Raw genomic sequence first — 20,742 nt, 5'->3', positions numbered from 1 at the left:
CTAAGAGTGCTCATCACAAGGAGAACTTTTTTTTCTTTATTCGTTTTTATCTTTCTTTCATTTTATTGTATTTCTATGAGATGATGGCTATTAGCTAAACCTATTGTCATAATCGCTTCCCAATCAAACCACCACGCAGTACATCTTAAACTTATACAGTGATATACATCAACTATTTCTCGATAAAACTGGAAAAAAACCCAAATAAAACTATACAGGAGTAAATTCAACAGCACATGAAATATATCTCAATAAAGTTGTAAAAAAAAACAAAAACAAAAAACAAAAAAACGGGACACCTGGGTGGCTCAGTCAGTTAAGCATCCGACTTCGGCTCAGGACATGATCTCACAGTTCGTGGGTTCGAGTCCCACATGGGGCTCTGATCTGATAGTGCAGAGCCTACCTGAGATTCTCTCTTTCCCTCACTCTCTGCCCCTCCTCTACTTTCTCTCTCTCAAAAATAAATAAACATTAAAAAAGAACTCATTACTGTTTGGCTTTAGAAAATAATACACATCAATATAAGCTATATTATATTAAGTAGGGAAAAAAAACTTTATCAAAATAACTATTAAATTATTTATTTAAAAAAAATTTTTTTTAACATTTATTTATTTTTGAGACAGAGAGAGACAGAGCACGAACAGGGGAGGGTCAGAGAGAGGGAGACACAGAATCTGAAACAGGCTCCAGGCTCTGAGCTGTCAGCACAGAGCCCGACACGGGGCTCGAACTCACAGACCGCGAGATCATGACCCGAGCCGAAGTCGGCCACTTCACCGACTCAGCCATCCAGGCGCCCCAATAATTCAATTATTTAGAATTTCTCCAGTTAAAAGTTAAATAGATTTTAAATCCAGTTATACCTCCAAAAAAGTTCACATTTCTACCCTGCAGTTAAAAATACCAAATACAGGGGCACCTGGGAGGCTCAGTTGATTAAGCATCTGACTTTGGCTCAGGTCACAATCTCACGGCTCATGAGTTCAAGCCCCACGTTGGGCTCTGTACTGACAGCTCAGAGCCTGGAGCCTGCTTCGGATTCTGCGTCTCTCTCTCTCTCTCTCTGCCCCTTTCCCACTCACACTCTCTCTCTCTTTCTCAAAGATGGACATTAAAAAAAAAAAAAAATACAAATACAAAACATTGACAGTAAGCACATAATAGAAATGTCTTTTAGTCCATGACAGCTATTGTCCAACATGCTCATGATTGATCTTGGAATTTCACTCTCCAGTAATTCCACAGGTATCCAGAGGTAGCTGGAAAAAAGTCAACCTGTATATATTTACACAGGAATTGCTACAGAGGGTATAGAGCAGGTCTTCTGAAAGCTCAGCCTAAGTGTGTAACAAAAAGGCTATCACAAGAAAAGTTCTCTTTAGAAAATAGTGTTTGGACCTGGTCCAGCAGGCCATAGCTGGAATAGAATAACCAGTGGCCTTTCGAAATTCCCACCCCCATTTGTTGAGTCATCTGAAGGGATGGGGCCCAGAAACCTGAACATTGAGAGAAGCTCCTCGGGGAGATTGACAAGGCCAGGTGAGAGAACTACAGTCCTGGTAATCAACACTTAGCTCATGACCGGGAAGGTAATGAAAGTAGGAGGTGCTACCCATTGTTAGTTAGATCATCTTTGATACTCCTAATTTCCTACAGATATGTCTTTTTACAGAAAAATAAATGAGAAGTGATAATTGTTGAAGAAGTATTAAAATCTCACATATATTATGAACATGGGATTATATGTCAAACATTTTTAAAGTCCTGATGGGATAGTAAAGTATACTTACAAATTAGGAGATCATCTTGGATAGTCTTTAAAATGTAATCTTTGGTCTCTAGTCAAGAGAATAATGGAGTCTTAGGAGTGATACGAAAATTAAATTTAATTAAAGACAAACATCACATACTTCCACCTTCCCCAAAATGGTCACTTCATCTTAATTAACCTAAATGGAAACTATTATGATTAAGCCTTCATTCTGTGATATGCGTGTTTGGGCAAGTTTAGGCAAACAGCAAAGATTGAGAACTCCTACCACCAAACCTATAGCACTTTGAAAATGCAAAAGCCAACTTGATTCTCCAATCTGGCAATTCAATATGAGCTGCCAAAATTTCCTCCAATTAGTCCTTGCACTCCTGATAATCGAGGTTCCTTGGGGTATATAACCTTGGGGTCATTATGGTTTTCCCTTGACAGCTGTCCAGGATACAGGAGTCCTCCCTTATGATTCTCTCAGTTAGCTTGGGCAACTCTGGTATCAGAGCCATGGAAGTTCAACATCGTCGTCACCAGCTCTGGAAGATCAAAGTCATGTTTCCACCCCCAGTCTTTCCGAGCATTGCTGTCATCAAAATTCATCGGCCAACTATCCGCTAGGAAAAGACATGGAACAGAAACTTAAGTTACTCAGGCTCTAGATTTGCAAAAAGGTCTAGAACATTTTATATGAAGGTCTCCTGTACAAGGTACACCAAGGAAATTCACTCTTTGAAATTCTTCCTTTGAGCAGACCAGAGTGGCCATCATGTGCATTCACAGCCACCTTCGCTTAACATGCCTCCTGTCAGACACTGTGAATTGTGACACACTATGAAAATGTGACATGAAGTTGTAAGGTAGGAATCTTATACTCAAACAGTGCTCAAGGGCCACAGTGGCAGAGTCCCAGCATTGGAAACCCCAGGGATATTTTCTTATGCTGTCTGCTTGTTTTACGTCTAAACTATAAAATGGCAAAATGCTGATAAGCTGTTTATTTGGAACAGAACTATTCCACCCCCTTTAGATAGGATTTCCCCAAACTGTAGCAACTGTTGGCTCAACAGCAGCTCCTTTGGCAGAAAGCGTCAGGCCCTCCTTATCCGCCACGCTTTGTGTCCTCAGACTGAAGCTTAACTTTGGCTGTCATGGGGTTTGCAACAATGTACCGACCTATGGCCTGTCGAACAGAATCCACATTGTACGTGATCTGGAATTCTGGTATGTGCTTGAGAAGCTCCTGGGCCAGGTCCTCAGGGGTGAAACTCATGGCATTGACATTGTAGGTCCTCATGGACAGGGACTCTGCCGGGGCCTCCATGACTTCCAGGGTGGCCCTGAGGCAGTCATCAATATACATCATTGGGAGCCGCGTGCTGGATTTCAGGTTGCACTCAAATTTGCCATTCTTTACAGCATCGTGGAAGATCTGGACTGCATAGTCTGAAAGAGAATCCTGTCTGTGGGTCTTCTTAAAACAGTGAATGAACCTCTTGCATTAGGGCAGTGGTTCTCAGAAGCCTTAGTCTCAGAACTTCTTTATGCTCTTTTTAAAAAAAAAAATTTTTTTTAACGTTTATTTATTTTTGAGAGAGAGAGAGTGCAAGCAGGGGAGGGGCAGAGAGACAGGGAGACACAGAATCCGAAGCAGGCTCCAGGCTCCAAGCTGTCAGCACAGAGCCTGACACGGGGCTCAAACCCCTGGACTGCGAGATCATGACCTGAGCTGAAGTCGGAGGCTCAACCGACTGAGCCACCCAGGTGCCCCTGAGCATCCAACTCTTAAAAATGTTTTTTTAATGTTTGTATTTATTTTTGAGACAGAGAGAGACAGAGCATGAGCAGGGGAGGGGCAGAGAGAGAGAGAGAGAGAGAGAGAGAGAGAGAGAGAGAGAGACAGACACAGAATCCAAAGCAGGCTCCAGGCTCTGAGCGGTCAGCACAGACCCCGATGCAGGGCTTGAACCCACAGACCATGAGATCATGGCCTGAACCAAAGTTGGACGCTTAACCGACTGAGCCACCCAGGTGCCCCAGAACTTCTTTATGCTCTTAAACAACACTGAGGACCCCCCTCCAGGAGGTCTTATTAGTGGGAGTTACATCAGTACCTACAGCACCAGAAATTAACTGAGAATTAAAAAAAATATTACATTTTAAAATGACAATAAACCCATCACATGTTCATATATATATATATGCTATTTTATATGAAGAACATATTTTCCAAACAAAAGAAAATTTAGTGAAAAAAATGGCATGTTTTACTCATTTGACAATCTCTCCACTGCTTGGTTTAGAAGGAGACAGCTGGGGTCTGCGGCCTGCTTGTGCGTCCAAGGCCACTGGGCCACCACACATCACCCAGCTTTTTAAAAAAGTCCTCCGTGCCCTCATAGAAGGGAGTGAAAAAAGGGCAAACAACATCTTAGTACTGAGATGAAAACAGTTTTGACCTCTGAGACCCCTTGAAAAACACCAAAGATCCTGAGGGATTCCTAGGAGAGGCACTGTATTAAGGCAAAAGCTTTTTCAAAAGTAACCCAAACCAAAATCTCCTTTAAAATCCCTCAGATTTTGTCAAGATTTATCTTTTATATTGTATCTCAGGACCCCTCATATAGGGGTTACTGAATATAATGCATGCTTAAGTCCAAAGTAATTATAATAATACTTAAGCTCCTTTTAAAATGCATCTACTGGGGCGCCTGGGTGGCTCAGTCGGTGAAGCGGCCGACTTCGGCTCGGGTCATGATCTCGCGGTCTGTGAGTTCGAGCCCCGTGTCGGGCTCTGTGCTGACAGCTCAGAGCCTGGAGCCTGTTTCGGATTCTGTGTCTCCCTCTCTCTGACCCTCCCCTGTTCATGCTCTGTCTCTCTCTGTCTCAAAAATAAATATAAATGTTAAAAAAATAATAATAAATTAAAAATAAATAAAATGCATCTACTCCTGAAACCAATATTGCGTTGTATGCAAAAATTTTTTAAAAATCATAAAAAATAAAATAAAATATGCAATGCATACAGTCCATTTTCTGCATTAAGAAACAAAGCTCTTGGGGCGACTGGGTGGCTCAGTCAGTTAAGCATCCAACTTCGGCTCAGGTCATGATCTCAAGGTCTGTGAGTTCAAGCCCCACATCAAGCTCTGAGCTGTCAGTACTATTTCAGATTCTGTGTCTCCCTCTCTCTCTGCCCCTCTCCTGCTCACACTCTGTCTCTCTATCAAAAATAAATAAACATTAAAAAAAATTTTTTAAATGGAAAAAAAAACCACCCCAACACTCTCTGCATGAAGAAACAAAGGCTGCGTTAAAAAAAAAAAAAAAAAAAAGAGGCTATTTCCTATTTGGTGTCTTCCTACATTGCAGGTGAAAATATGTCCTCACACACAATCGGATTCCAGCACTGTGGGTGGCCAATCCTGAGCTGGATTTGCAGCACCAGCATGAGCTGCCCTTAACAAGTTCAAGTCAAGAGGATTCCGTGAGTTTCTCAGATGCACCTCCCAGAGGGGATGTGGGACATCTGTGAGCACACAGCTAAAAGACGGCCGGTCCCTCACCTCTTCACAGCACTAAGAAAGCCCTTCTCACATGGGACAGAAACAGAAAACAACACTTACCAGTTGTTCCTCCACCAGGCTGGGAGTCCGCGGAGATGATTCCAGGGTATCTCAGGCATCGGAAATCTAACCCATACCGGTAATGATAATACTAGAGAAAAGAGAAAAACTACTTTAAAACCAGTCTTTTCAATCAGATAGAGCAAAGAAAACAAACAAACAAACAAACAAAAAAACCCGCTTTTTTTTGGTGAAAGATCTTTCCATGCAGTTCTATTAAAATATTCCTTAAGGAAAGGAGACTGTAGGATTTTTAAGAGTCACTCGTTTTTCTTTAATAAATAATCCTGAGGTTTTTCTCTTCAAAAAAATCATCACTCTGGTGACATGTTAACACGGTAAATAATAAATCAGCCCGCACTAGGGACTTCTGACTTTGTTTGCAAGCAAGTCACTGCTCATTGTCCTGAACAATTCTCCACAGGCATGTTCCTGCAATGCAGCACTGGAAAGTGCAGGGGGTGGGGGGGCAGGGGGAGAGGAGAGCAATAACTGATATATCAGCTAAAGGAGCAAACACCAATTGACATTTGCTGTAGAGTTATAAAGACAACGATTATTTAAAAAACTAAAACCCAAAGTCATTTGACGTTCTCTAGAACACAAAGTTTTAAAATCACCTCCAGTAACTGCCAGTACCGGGAGCTTTTTGAAAGACTGGACCAGCACACAGAAGAGAGGCAGCAGTGGAGGAGAGAGTGCCATTTGAGAGGCCTCTAGGGAGGGCTGAGTGTTATCATGTGGCCAAGGGCTGAGGAGTTCTTCTGGAGCTATCAGGACTCGCCACTTGGCAAACACAATCAGTTTAGGAGCACTTCTGGGGGCTGGGAAGGGGCGGCGGCAGGGAAAAGTCACCCCAAGGATGAATCAGCAAGTGTTCGAGGCAAAAACGAACAGAAAAGGCAACACAGAGTTATCTTGCCAAGCAATGCTTACTTCTCCCATGAGCTCCGCATGGACCTTGGACACCCCGTAGATAGTCCTGGGCCTCTGAATACAGATATCGGGAGTTGGATTCCGGGGAGAAGTAGGTCCAAAAGCTCCGATTGTGCTAGGCACAAACAATCGCAAATTGTGCTCTGCTGCAACATCCAGGACGTTATGCAATCCTGAAGCGAACAGACATGGTCACAGTCTGAAAAGTCTCTTCCCGGTGAACTGAAAACACTGGCAAACAGATCATTTGGGGCAAGAAACTTACCAGTGATATTTACGGCTCTGGCCAAGGACACGTTTGCTTCTCCAATGGCACTGAGCAAAGCGCTATAATGAAACAACCAGGTAATGCGGTTGTTTACCACGATCTCCCGAAGATTCTTGTAATCCAGAATGTCAGAATAAATAAATGGGCCTACGAGGAACACAGCAAGACCACAGATGCACAAGTTTGGGGTTTAAAAAGCTAAGTGAACTTTCTCTTCCTCTCCTGTTGGCTTGTGAATTCCAGTAGGGTCAACTTGGTAACTAAACCACTTGGACAATATGCAACATTTTTCTTATGAAAAGAGTAACAAACCCCTACCACCCCACAGGTACTAATAGCTAATGCTTACACAAGACCTACGCTTGCCAGGCACTGTCCTACGGGCTTTCTCTCTCTCTAGCTCTCCTACAGTTTTTCAGGGAGATACATTTTATCGAGGAGGAAACTGAGGCACAGAGAAGTAAGAACTAGTCAGGATGAAACAGAGAGCAAGTGGAAGAACTGGGGTCACAACCAGGCAGCCGGTTCCAGAGTTGGTGCCGTTAATACTACCCGACATGCACACAGTGATTTCACTCTGTTGAAAAGTTACCTATTTTAGAAGGAATATAAAAGTGGAGTTTTGAAAGAATACACAGCTTGGTAGAGAAGAACCATAAGTAGGAGTTCATCATACCCGGTCAGGCTGGAGGAAGAGCCAGTTTCGTTCAGTGGCAACTTCCCCCACTGCCCCCCGGGGCCACATGATAACACTCAACCCTTCCTAGAGGCCCCTCAAATAGCACCCTCTCCTCCACTGCTGCCTCTCTTCTGTGTACTGGTCTAGTCTTTCAGGCTCCCAGTACTGGCAGTTGGTGGAAATAATTTTCAAACTTGGTGTTATGGTAAGTACCGGTAAGCCAAATGCTGACGTGGAGCCACAAAGGACTCGCAGACGTTATAAAAAGGTTTCCAAGGTAGGAGAAAACTTGAGTAGAGGAGTCTGGAGGCCTTGTGTGTATGCACATTAATTTAAGAGCAAGCCTATGCAGAAATAGATTAATTTCTATTAATTTCTATAAATTTTTAAAGCTCCCTTTCCTCATTAGAGCACTTGATTTTTGTTTATTTTCCCTCTGAGCCAAGAAGTTAACTAAGCACTCAAAAAGGCAGGAATCAAAGTTTTTATTCCAAACATACTATCCCAGATAACACCCAAAATATTCCAAAACTTTACTTCATGTTCAGAACTCTCCTGTTCTTGTAACACTTGAGCAAACAACAGCATCACTGCAGACATTTCCCAGAACTACTAGGGACAAATGTATGAGATTTTTATTCTATTTTATTTATTTATTCATTTATTATTTTAATGTTTATTTTTGAGAGAGAGAGACAGAGAGACAGAGAGAGACATAGAGCATGAGTAGGGGAGGGACAGAGAAAGAGGGAGACACAGAATCTGAAGCAGGCTCCAGGCTCTGAGCTGTCAGCACAGTCCCATGTGGACCTTGGACACCTCATAGATGATCTCAGGTGAGATCATGACCAGAGCCAAAGTTGGATGCTTAACTGACTGAGCCACCCAGGCATCCACAACATAGGAGATTTTTAATAGTGACACAACTCTGCCTCAAAAGTGCTTTCTTCCTTTCTTTTCTTTTCTTTTCTTTTTTTTTTTTTTTAAAGTAGGCTTTACTCCCAGCATGGAGCCCAACACGGTGCTTGAACTCACAACCCTGAGATCAAGACCTGAGCTGAGCTTGAGAGTTGGACACTTAACCAACTGAGCCACTCAGGCACTCCAATAATGCCTTTCTTTTCATCACAAGCCTTGTTATGAGCTGTTGTACACAGTGATTCCATGAACTGCCTCTCTAACTGGAATCTGAAAATCAAGAGCTAAAACAAAAGCAAGACATATTGATCTCTTACCACCGTGGAAGATGTGATCAGGTGGTTTCCTTATGTCGGACAAAATCACATTGTCCTTCCCAAAGCGTTTCCTGAAGGACAAAATCAAAACACATGAGTAGGTACATCTAGGATATAACTGGTCCGATGAAAACACTCTTTCAAACAGGGAAAAGGACCAGCGTGGGAGAGGATGAGCCATGGACCTGTTACAAGTGTATGATGTTAAGAGGCAAAATAAAACATATTCTAAACAGCCAGTTAGCTGGGAAACCTTTAAAATGGTAAGGGGCAAGAAGGAAGAGAAAAATTAAATAATAAAATGGCACCAAAGGCAAGCTGTACATACTGAAGAATTCAGATTTTCAATCTTAGCGTTTTGGGCTCTTACCTCAAAAAGTTAGCAAGCCCCACTCCAAGCTGGCCAAGACCCCCTAGATGAAGAAGAAAAAAGTGGACCTTTAATCCAAATCTAACCGATTAAATTATTCCCAGAACACAATGACACACGACGACTATATGACAATCTCAGCTAATTAGGGAAAGTGCTAGTCTGACCTGACAGAACTAAATTACCTCCTCCAAGCTAAGACAGAGATCAATGCAGGTAACATTAGTTTCAGAGACAAAACTCTTCCCAGCATGGAGTAGTTGTGGGAAAGAAAGCAAGGGTGAAGGAAGAGAAAAATCACAAGAAAGCCGGACAACCTCCTAGCTCCCTGGGCCAGGAATTGCCTCTCATTATTTGATGGGCTCTGATGCTTGTGTGCGACAGGTGCCAAGACATTCAAATATAAGGGTTTGAGGTCAGCCTCCAGTGGGATTATCCAGAAGCCCATCCTCCAGCAGAACTGGGCTGACAGGAGAGGGGAAAAAGGGGACAAACCAGGAAGTCATCTGAAAAAGGGGCAAACATCTGAATCAACAAGGAGCTGTGAAGAAAATTAAAAATGCATCTTAGAGCTTCCTGATTAGAGGCTTAAAAATGCCACTTACGGGGGCGCCTGGGTGGCTTAGTCTGTTGAGCGTCAGACTCTTGATCTTGGCTCAGGTCATGATCTCACGGTTTGTGACTTCAAGCCCTGTGTTGGGTTCTGTGCTGACAGCACAAAGCCTGCTTGGGATTCTCTCTCTCCCTCTCTCTCTGCCCCTCCTCTGCTTGTGCACATGCTCGCTCACTCTCAAAAGTAAATAAACATTGAAAACAAAATATGCCATTGACAGAAGTGGGAGAGGTTGGGGCTATGGGTACATTTGGGGGAATGTAACTGCAAATTCCATCTGAGAGAAATAAACGAGGTGGGGAGATATAGAAAGTGGGGTTTCCTGTAAGCACTTGTTACCGTGGGACTAGAACCAAGCCCACTAATATCACCACTGGGTTCTAGAAGATGCTCTGTTGGTGGAGGCAGGAAGGAGTAAACCAGAGAAGCAGGTAAACCAGGGAGGACAGTGCAGAGGGGAACTGACTACACCTGAAGTCAGTCTCCAGCAGGAGAAGAGGCAGCGGCAGTGACAGAAACACACACACACAGTGTGAAGAAGGTAGGAAGCCAAGGGAAGACAATCTGGCAGGAAGAAGGAAATAAAGCGTGCCTGTCAAATCAGAGGTGGGCTTGGGGGGAGCTGGAAGGACGCGGAGTGCCCTGTGAAGCCCAGAGCGAGGAGTGTACATCAGGGGCTGGGTGTACACGAGGCCAGGAGCCCAGGGTGTGAGTCCGGCGGTGAGATCAACAACATTGTGCGATGTTGGCAACGGGTTCCTCAGGCCCTGACCTGCCTTCTCTGTTACCCACACACAAACACGCAGCAGCTGCTTGGGACAGGTGACGCCAGGTTCAGGTTGAGGGGTTTGGCCAACAAAAGCTGTGCCTGATGCACAGTCCATGCCCCAGTCCCTGCATATGACCTATCTGTGAGCCCTCGCCCCCCAGGCCATCCCAGCAGCCAAGGACACCGGAGCTCCACAGCAGCTTCTTGGCCCCCAGGTCCCTCTATCCTCCCTTCAGACCATAAAAAATTACAACAAGGAAGGGCACCTGGGTGGCTCAGTTGGTTAAGCATCGGACTCTTGATTTCGGCTCAGGTCATGATCTCGCGGTTCGTGGGATTGAGTCCCCCATTGCGCACTTTGCTGATAGTAAGTACATAGCCTGCTTGAGATTCTCTCTCCCTCTTTCTCTGCCCCTCCCCTGCTCGTGCTCTCCCCACCCCCCTTTCTCTCAAAATAAATAAACAAACATTAAAAAAAAAAAAAGATTGTGACAAGAAAATGAAGCACCGGCAACCGTGACAAAATAAGGATTTGGGGCTTGCAAGATTCTGGAGGAAGCCAATAGCAGAACAGGTAGTTTCTGATGAATATGTTAGCTGGTGACATGGCAGACCTTCCAAACACAAAGTCACACAGAGACAGCACAGAAAAGAAAATAAGAATCAAGTTTCAAATGTGGAAAAAAGAAACAAAAAACAAGAACAAAAAACACCCCAACCTGTAATTAAGACACGTGGCTGGTCTGTTCCAGAGAAAGAGGAAGAGTAGAAGTTGGCATCTGCTGGAATTTGCCGAGGGGAGGTGCCCAGAAACCGGGCCAGCGGGGCAGAGGTCCAGCAGCCACAGGCTGGTCTCCCCGGCATCTGGCCCACAACCTGCCGCAGCATCCTGGCGACCGGCATCGTTCTTCAAATACCCTGCAGTAATAAAGGAGCAGAGCTCACTACACAATCTTCTATTCTCCCAACGCGTCCAGACTCAAGCTCTTTAACTGAAATGAACACTAAGATTGTCAGCTCATGACCCAAAAACCGTTTGGAGTCGTGAACTGAACTAAAGAGGCTACCGAGTGGGAAGCCGGTCAAGAGCCTGCCATGAGCCGTGCTCTGTGAAAAGGGCATCAAACACTGTAGGCAAACAAAAGCCAGGCAGAGATTTAGAACTGTCATCGCACAATGGACATCAATGGCATCTAACGGTCACAGTGGAGGTGACCGTATATACAGCCAGAAACACCAAGTCAGTGGATTCCAGTGAAGCCTTCAAATCTTTACAACTGTTACCAGTCTGCCCACGCACCATCACAAGGCACAAACAGGTCCCAGGTTTCATAAGCCAGTGCCCTGTAGATCTTGTGCTAACACTCAGATGTTACCTTTAGAATGAACCAGACTAGAAAATCAGATGGTTAAGATAAAAAGGCCCTTGGCAATATTTAATAAGCTGTAACTACTTTGTTTACTGCCATCTCCTTAGAAAGGATCATTTAGAAAAGTCATTTTTGGGGCACGTGGGTGGTTCAGTCGGTTAAGCATCTGACTCTTCTCTCAGCTCAGGTCATGATCTCATGGTTTGTGAGTTCCCGCCCTGCGTCGGGCTCTACACGGACAGTGCTGAGCCTGCTTGGGATTCTCAGTCTCTCTCTCAAAAACAGATGAATAAACAACAACAACAGAAAAGCCATCTTCTCCTTTCCTTCCAGATCACGTACATTTTAGTCTCCCTCCTCTTCCTCACCAGTTTTATTGCTTACTGACCATGAAATCAGTTCTGGCCTTAGGAGGCCAAGATGGTCCAATCATACATGGCTTGAGACCAGATCCGCATGCAGGGCTTCCATTTTCCTGATTCCATGCCCTGCACCCAGACAAGCATGTCACAAGAGTAAATCAGAGCTACCCCGCTTGCTCTGCTTGTTCTGACCCTCTAAAGTCAGGCACTCTGCACACGGCCCTGTGGCTTCTGCAGTAAGCTTTCCAACAGAGCTGGGAGATAAAGCTTCAGAGCCAATCCTGCTGGCCTGCCCCGTTACAAAGAGCTGACAAGATCTCCACCACCTTCTGTTTTGCATCATACAAGGAGAAAAGGTAGGTGCCAGTTTTAGATCTGACCTTGGCCAGCTACCACGCTCCGCTCAGCGCCTTGAGGCAGGAACAGTAACACAGCCCTTCAAAGCACAGGGGCCCTTAGTCCCAGCCAACTTTGCCAAACAAGCAGAGGAGAGCCTTCTGCTGGAGCCTCTCTAGCTTGCTGTGGGGGTGGTCAGGACTGGACAAAAGGCCCCCCCTCCTCTGGACTGCATTACAGGAAAGGCCCAAGCATCTCAGAAAGACCTTTGGAGAAATCATCCTTTTAATCATGGTTGTCACCCGACACCAGGTAAGAACAGGATTCTTTTTCTTCTTCTTCTTCTTTTTTTTTTTTTTTTTGCGGGGCCGAGTTGGGAGGCAAGGTGGAGTAAATTGTAATTTTTTTTTAATTGGAAACCAAACACACAACTTGGAATGGATTCGAGGCAAACTGTGCCATAGCACTTTAAGTGGCTACACAAAATTTAAAAAGCAAGTGGGGCGCCTGTGTGGCTGAGTGGGTTAAACATCTCTTGATTTCTGCTCAGGTCACGATCCCAGTGTCACAGGATGGAGCCTCGCGTTTGACTCCAGGCTGAGCGTGGAGCCTGCTTAAGATTCTCCCCCGCCTCCTCTAGCTCATTAAAAAAAAAACAAAAACAGGGGCGCCTGGGTGGCTCAGTCGGTTAAACGTCCGACTTCAGCCAGGTCACGATCTCACGGTCCGTGAGTTCGAGCCCCGCGTCAGGCTCTGGGCTGATGGCTCAGAGCCTGGAGCCTGCTTCCGATTCTGTGTCTCCCTCTCTCTCTGCCCCTTCCCCATTCATGCTCTGTCTCTCTCTGTCTCAAAAATAAATAAAAAACATTAAAAAAAATTAAAAAAACAAAAACAAAAACAAAAAAACACTGTTCAAAAAGTAAGGAGCTATCAAAAAAATGTTTCTAGTATGGGACCAGTAGTGCAAGAAACAGTGTGTGAATACCTGGATAATACACCCATTTTGCAATAGTGCAACGCTCAAGTACATATTGCTGACTGTCCATACTCCACACTGAGTCTTGGCTCCTCACTTCTACAACATGCTGACATTTCCTAAAGAAAACTACTTAAAAAAAAAAGGCATAATCCAGATCTTTCCTCCTTTGACCCACTCCATCTCAGTTTAGGTGTTCAGAAGGGCCTAGATTAATCCAGAGGCAGCCGCATGCCACATGTGACTAGATCAGCTTTCTCAAGGTTTCAGGACCATGACAGTAAGATAAGGGAAGGAAACACGGTGGAATGAAGTCCTAATTGGTATACATGCATGTTGTTGGACAGCAGGGGGAAACCTTTTACAGACAAGTTACCAAAAAAAGGCAAATAACTTGGAACACATTGTGCAGTATCTGCACGTTGCTGTCACTGCGTGTACGAACTCCTCATAGTTGGACTGAATATCTGCTTCCCTGATTGTTTTATCAGCCTACCATCTGCTCACTTTTCCACCAAATTTGTCATCACATGGCCAAGCCCCGCACTCACGCAGCCATTGCCATCCTTAACAAACACGCAGACTGCTTCTCCAATTTCTTCTTCACTGTGCCTTTCATTTTTTTTTTTTTTTTTTTTGCCATCATTGTCAGAAATTCCAGGAGGTCAAGTGTGTCCTTATCATCAACATCCACTTCACTGATCGTGTTCTGTAACTCTGCTTCTGGGAGATTCTGCCCGAGAGACCCGGTTACAGTTCCCAATGCTTCTGTTGTTATGGTTCCATCACCATCCTTGCCAAATGGTGGAAAAGCTTCTTGGGATTCTGCCGTCTGCTCCTTGGTGCTGCATGCTGGTCTCTGAGATGCCACCACCCAGCATGCCCCACTCGGACCCAGTTAGTTCTTAAACACCAAGCCACAGTAGTGTCGCCATCATGGGACCGCTCTGATTAACCATGCATGGGCACTGAAAACAAAACTGCCAACCAACTATAGCATGTCGCTTTTCCAAGTCAAGATTATCACCTCGCTACTTACGGCCAAGTTCAATTTCATAGTCTTAAGGCAGCAATTCTCAGGTTTTCTGTTCTCAGGACCCCTTTACATTCTTAAAAATTGAAGACGAAAAAGAGCTTTTGTTTATGTGGGTTACATCGGACGTTTGTTGTGTTAGAAAGCAAAATCGAGAAACGTTTACCATAAAATTCACTTAAAACCAATAAACAGATAAACATATTTTTATGAAAATAACCACATTTTTTAAAAAACCTAGTGAGAAGAGTGCCACTGTTTACATTTTGTACATCTTTGTTGTTTGCCTTAATGGAAAACAGCTGGATTCTCACACATGCTTCTGCACCCCATCTCTGACTTAAATTGAAGTATGCATAAAAAACTCCAGCACACGGCAATAGAATGGGGAAAGGGAGCAGTGTTTTAAAAGCCTTTTCAGGGGTGCCTGGGTGGCTCAGTCAGTGAAGCATCAGACTCTTGATTTTGGCTCAGGTCACGAGAGTATAGTGAGTTCAAGCCCCACGTTGGGCTCTAAGCTGGCAGTGCAGGGCCTGCCTGGGATTCTCTGCCTCTCCCGACTCGGTGCTGTCTCTCTCTCTCAAATAAATAAATAAAACTTAAAAAAATAAAATAAATAAAAGCCTTTTCAGAGAATTCTGGATACTCATCTTTGCTATCCCAAACTCAACACATGGTAGTTTCTTAAAGGTTACCTGCAAAGTAGAATCTGAAGCCATTATCAATGCACCCCATTACATTAAAACCCACTGGTCTATCTAGTGCTTTGAATGGATCCTTTACCCCTGAATGATTTTGTAATCTCATATACTGGATCAGCAAGTTAAGCAGGGCTTCCAAATGTTAACACACTTCACCATACAATATCAACAAGTCACACTGATCTCATCAGAAAACTTCTAAATACTGGGAAGCTATCAAGCTCGCAGTGGTGGATACAAGTTACTTGGCAATAAACACCATTAGCTGTTTTCTTGAATTGACAAGCTCACTTGGTTCATTTTTTAGAAAATGTATTCCAGGGGCGCCTGGGTGATTAAGTTGATTAAGTTGATTAAGGGCCCATCTTCGGCTCAGGTCATGATCTCACAGTTTGTGAGTTCAAGCCTCGCATTGGGCTCGCTGTCATTGGGGAGCCCACTTCAGATCCTCTGTCCCCCTCTCTCTGCCCTCCTCCCCCGCTTGCACTCACACACTTTTTTTTTTTTTAATGTTTATTTTTGGGAGAGAGAAAGAAAATGTATTCCAACCATCCAAGTATGAATAACCCTAGATTTTCAGTTATTCATTGAAACAAAAATAATTTTCCATTAAAAACAAAGTGGGGGGGGTGGGGAAGGAGGGTGGTTCACCTCACAATTCAATCATTCAGGTGCTTTACCTCAAGTAAGCCGTCCCACTTCGACATAGAACAGGTGCATCCACTTACCACATGGCATCCTAAAAAGATAGGTCCTCCGGGGTCAAGATTTAATAAAGCTTCACATTTTTACTATTATATAAAGGGCATTCTTAAGTAAACCTGGCAAATTTTTCTTTTCTTTTCTATTTTTTTATTGAAAGCCCACGAAGAAGACCATCTACTGGCCGTTTGATGCCACGGCCTCGATTCCTGTAAAGGCACCAGTAGTTTTAGTCAACACTGTTTTTGCCCCAGCAGTGCAAATTCAATGCAGCCGTCCCCAGATAAAGCCCGAAATTTAAAAGTGTTCTTCTACGCTGAATACTTTGGCACCACTTGTATTTGCTGCCAAGCACCTCCTGAAAAGATGCTCTCTGGTGAGCGGTTTGGTGCTGATACCAAAGGAATACAAACAAAATGACAAATCTAGCCAAGGCTGCTAGTTCTTCCATTGATTTGTAAGGTAAAATTCACTTCTGTTAAGATACTAACGCGGTCTTCATGTGTGCAGCGAAAGTTTTAATTTGACAAGCTTCTGTATTATTAGAAAGTGACAGTGCTAATGATTCCTTTCAATGCTTTTTCATCCCAACAAGGCTTTATTGTGTTTCTCCAGCCACCGCAATTGGATAACCTAGCCTGCCCGAAGCTTCAATAGCTTTTTCGTTGCTAGTTTGGAAAGCTGTGACAAATCATTTCTGGCTTTTAAAGAGCTCATCATAGCTACATTTAAGCCATTCAATTCATTTTTTTCTTTAGAGGACTCTGCATGGTTGATCTCAGAATAATGCTACTGGTACCATAATATTATTCAAAAAAGGTTCTGCTGCATAAGACATATAATGTAAATTTCTAACATATGTAAAACTGACACAATCTGTCACATTTTTACGTCTTTTTTAGTTCTACTTCTCTGGAGTAGATTCCTCCCTTCCATTATTCAGACAATTTTGATAGATCATTTCACTTTTTTTCCCCCCCCAGCTTTTATAGACATGAATGGTACATTTTTGAGTAGAAAAAAATCAAGTTTTCTAATATCTTCCTGTTTAGCCAACAATCTATCCTTATATATAAAAAATATATAAATATCCTTTATTTTAGAATAATTTTATATCATTTAAAAATTTAGAAAAGTTTTCAAATCAAGACTATAAAGCATACTTACTTTTTGTGGGTTTTTTTTTTCCATATATGCAAAACTTAGAGATTTCAAAGTAATGACTTAATAAAAGAAAACGAGGTCACAGAGGTGATTGTAGGTATAACTGGATAGCTAGTAAGCATGTAGTAGAAGTACTAAAAATAAACTGAGTTTATCTCTGAAAACACATATTTATACTCCAAGCCTACTTACCCTTAGAAAGTTCTAGAAACATGAGATTCTAGAAGACACAAGCACACATTTCATTAGCCATCAGAGGAAAGGCTCATCACAAGTCATGGAGACTCCCACCGTATGCTTGTCAGAGAAAGAATGAAAATGGCGAATAACATCTCAGTCTTATTTTTAAAACAGTTTGACCTCATAGACCCTAAAATCTGTCTCATACTTTGAGGAGAGCTGCTCTAAAGTAAAATTTGCCTTGCCAACCTAGTTATTAAATGTATAAAGGGAAACCATCAAAGATTCTCTGTCCCTCTTTAAAGATCAGATTATAGTCCGTAGACTCTCTCCCAAGCACCTTGTTTACTTTAACTGCAAAGGGATGAAAAAGAAAAAAGGTCAACAACAGACTCCTCCCCAGAAATAATGAAGTGCCTCCCGAACCCAGGCCTCTCCAGGGTGGTTACTATACCACTTTTCCCATCTCCTGGCATGTACCCTATCTGCATGAACCACAGAACTCTAAGACAGCAGTGACATCAGGAAGAGAGTGGGGGTGATACAGATAAAGACTCAGAGCTCAAGTGGCTTTGGTCATTGTACAGATATGGCAGGGCTAGTTAAGGAATTAAGGGGAATAATACTGAGGTCTCTAATTTGTGCTACAGTAAGAATGGGCTCCCTGGAGAAGCAGATCAGGTGAGAAGACAAGGAGTTTGGATTTGGACATGGTTTTCGGTGCCAGGAGACTATATGGCTGTCTCTCTCATAAAGTTGTGAGTGCTTATGAGCAGTTCCTAGGAGTACCTGATGTATGTCAGTACTCACCAAACACTGTGTGGAACAGATAGACCGGAAGGAGAAAACAGGAAATATCAAGGGTTTGTCTACACCACACAAAAAATACAGAATGCCCCTGTTCTCTGAAAAAAATTACTTCAGTTTCTCAGGGGAAAAACTTACTTCACTTGTGATTGCTCTGAAGATAGATAATTCTGTTTCAGGAATATTAAAAGAAACTCTAAATTGAAACACTTCAGTCCAACAAAATAGGCCTTTTCCTTGAGGGTACACCATCAATTTCCCTTCATGTGCTTGTTGCCTTGTGATCTCCTTCGATTCTAGCCCTAATCATTCTTAGCCATGGAGATAGTAACTAAGAACTATTAAGTCATATCTCCAGCACTAATGCATGAAGGTAAAAGTATCCAGCCACTGACAGATGAATGGATAGACAAAATGTGGTATATACACACAACAGTATATTATTCAGCCTTGAAAAAGGAGATCGTGCCACATGCCACAACATGGATAAACCCCCAGAACATGCCAAATGGATGAGTCAGTCACAAAAGGCCAAATACAGTATGACTCCACTCTTACGAGTTCTACAAGGTATTGAAAGTAATGAAGATCACAGAAAAAGGAAGTAGAAAGGTAGTTGCCAAGGAGTGGGGGATAACGGGGAAGGAATATCAGTGTTTAATTAATTGACATATGCTTTCAGTTTTCTGAGATGAAAAAAGTTCTACAGATCTGTTGCACAGTAACATGGACATACTTAATACCACTGAATTGTACATTTAAAAATGGTTAATGTGGTAAATTTTACATTATGCGATTGCAACCACAATTTAAAATAAAATTTAAATTCATTTTTTTAAAAAATGTTTATAAACAAGTTGAGAGGGAGCACTGTGTGCAAGCGGGGGAGGGGTAGAGAGAATCCCAAACAGGGTCTGGGAGCCTGACAGCGGGCTGGATCTCACCAACCCTGAGATCATGACCTGAGCCGAAAGTAAGAGTCCAGCGCTTAACCAACTGAGCCACCCAGGCACCCCTAAATGCACTTTTAGAAAAAGTTTCCAGCACCAACAAATGGTCTGCACAGACATATGTTGCTGAGGAGCTAGAAAATTTGCCCAGTAGAGATCAATGCTGTCTCCAGAGACCTAACAGTTCAGTTGGTGCCTACCAAACTCCAGTCTCACCCAAACTCCCAAGCCCTTTTCCCACTTAACTCCCCAATTTGTTCTCCTCCCTCTGCTGAAACCTCTTGTGTTCATCTTTTCTCCCAGTCTCAGATGTCTCCAGGACCCACCGGTTGCTCCCAACCTTCATTCCCTACTCCTCAAACAAAGCGGGGCTTCCTAAGCCTCCAATCGGTGAAACTGCTTTCAAGGAAGATGTGCCCTAGCCTAGTGGACGATTACTTTCTTTGCTCCAGTAAACTGCTGACCACGCCCACCTTCACTTCTCCCTCTTAGCCTGTTTTAAGGACCAATAACACTTATAAAACACATGCAAGGCAATCTCTCCTTTCAATCTTCCGGTTGACTAAATAATACTAAATGTGTACTCTTAACAGTACCGACCCAAAGAAAAACCAGGCACCTCATAACTACTGACCATTGATCAAATACCTGCTTTCCTGAACTCTTACTGAACCCTCACGGTAACCCTGAAGCTGACATCTTTTCTCCGTTTGGCAGGATGAATTGACCTGTCCAAGGTCAGGCAAATACTAATCACCAAGAAGGGGTAGGAAACCAGATTCGTTGGGTCTCAAACGCTCCTTCCCACCATCCCTACTCTTCTCCTACAAGAAAAGAGATGCGATCAGGTACCCAAGAAGACGACAAAGAGGAACATCCCCGTGGTCGCGCAGAAGGTACCCTCCACATGCCCCCCCAAGCCCCCTCCAATGCGGTTCCTCTGCGCCCCTCCCTAGGAGGACTCCCGAGCAGCCTAAGGGGTTCAGGACACCGCCAACTCTCTTGCTGTGAGAGCCTGCCTACACGCCTTTGCCAAACTTCAAGTTTCCTCAGTTTTAGAAAGGGAAAAATGATGGGACCACCACACTAGATTACTGAGAGGATTTAATGGAGCAATCTAGTTAGAGCACTTAGCCACACTGCTAAACGCAAAGACTCCATCAACGAGCTGGTAAAATCTGGATTTACTGTGGGGATGAGCCGAAAGCCAGAAATGGTCTAGAAAAAAATGCCAGAGTTTTAAAAAGCATGAGATACAGAGGGTCTCAGAGGGCAGTCCGGCTCTGAAGAGCGGGTGTCCTCCTCCCATGCACACTTGCCGGGGAGAGGGGACCCAGGAAGACGCGGGGGGTGAGCCGCACACGGGTCTCTCGACCTCAGCCTGGCTCCTGGGGAAAAGGGTGTGGGGTCCCATCCTCCCTGGGAGTTGACCGGGTAAACCGGTTTTACGAGAACAGCCGCGCCTATCTCTGTTCCTTGGTGGACGTTGTCCTTGCAAAGTGGAAGGGGTCGGGGGTCGCGTCCGGTCGACCGAGCGGCTCCCAGTCCACCCCCGCCCCCGGGCCCCCGGGCCCCCGGGCCCGTGCTCCCGGCTCCCAGCTCCGAGGCGACGGCTGGAGACCCGCGCTCACGGCCGGGTCACATCGATCGGAATCCCAACGGGAGCCGGGGAAGGCGGGGGGCGGTGGTGGATCTGCTCCTGGGTACAGCCGCCAGGGTAGCGTCCGGCCACCTCCGCACTGACCTTCCGAAGGAGCCTCCCAGAGATGCTGAGCTGCGAGATCCCACGCTGCAGCAGCACGTGGCCCAAGATCCTAGCGCCGCGAACGGAAACCCGAGCGCCTTTATCCTCTCTGAGCCCGAACCCGCCCCTCCGCTCACCAATCCCTTTCTTCAG

General features: G+C 44.2%; 1 protein-coding gene across 1 annotated transcript; it reads right to left on the bottom strand.

Annotated features, from left to right (window-relative positions):
* Positions 1 to 1,874: 1,874 nt before the first annotated feature.
* On the bottom strand, positions 1,875 to 20,742 carry LOC122474325 (L-threonine 3-dehydrogenase, mitochondrial). The gene is made up of 9 exons (XM_043565203.1): positions 20,590 to 20,742; positions 10,984 to 11,182; positions 8,883 to 8,925; positions 8,513 to 8,583; positions 6,596 to 6,745; positions 6,331 to 6,503; positions 5,395 to 5,485; positions 2,945 to 3,214; positions 1,875 to 2,385 (listed from the first exon to the last, which is right to left on the bottom strand). Exons 2-9 carry the CDS (start codon positions 11,165 to 11,167, stop codon positions 2,246 to 2,248), a joined length of 1,122 nt encoding a protein of 373 aa, XP_043421138.1. The 5' UTR covers positions 11,168 to 11,182; positions 20,590 to 20,742; the 3' UTR covers positions 1,875 to 2,245.

The sequence above is a fragment of the Prionailurus bengalensis genome, chromosome B1 (genome assembly GCF_016509475.1).
Source record: "Prionailurus bengalensis isolate Pbe53 chromosome B1, Fcat_Pben_1.1_paternal_pri, whole genome shotgun sequence".
NCBI lineage: Eukaryota > Metazoa > Chordata > Mammalia > Carnivora > Felidae > Prionailurus > Prionailurus bengalensis.
The sequence above is the reverse complement of the archived record's forward strand: the minus strand, read 5'-3'. Positions and strand labels throughout refer to the sequence as shown.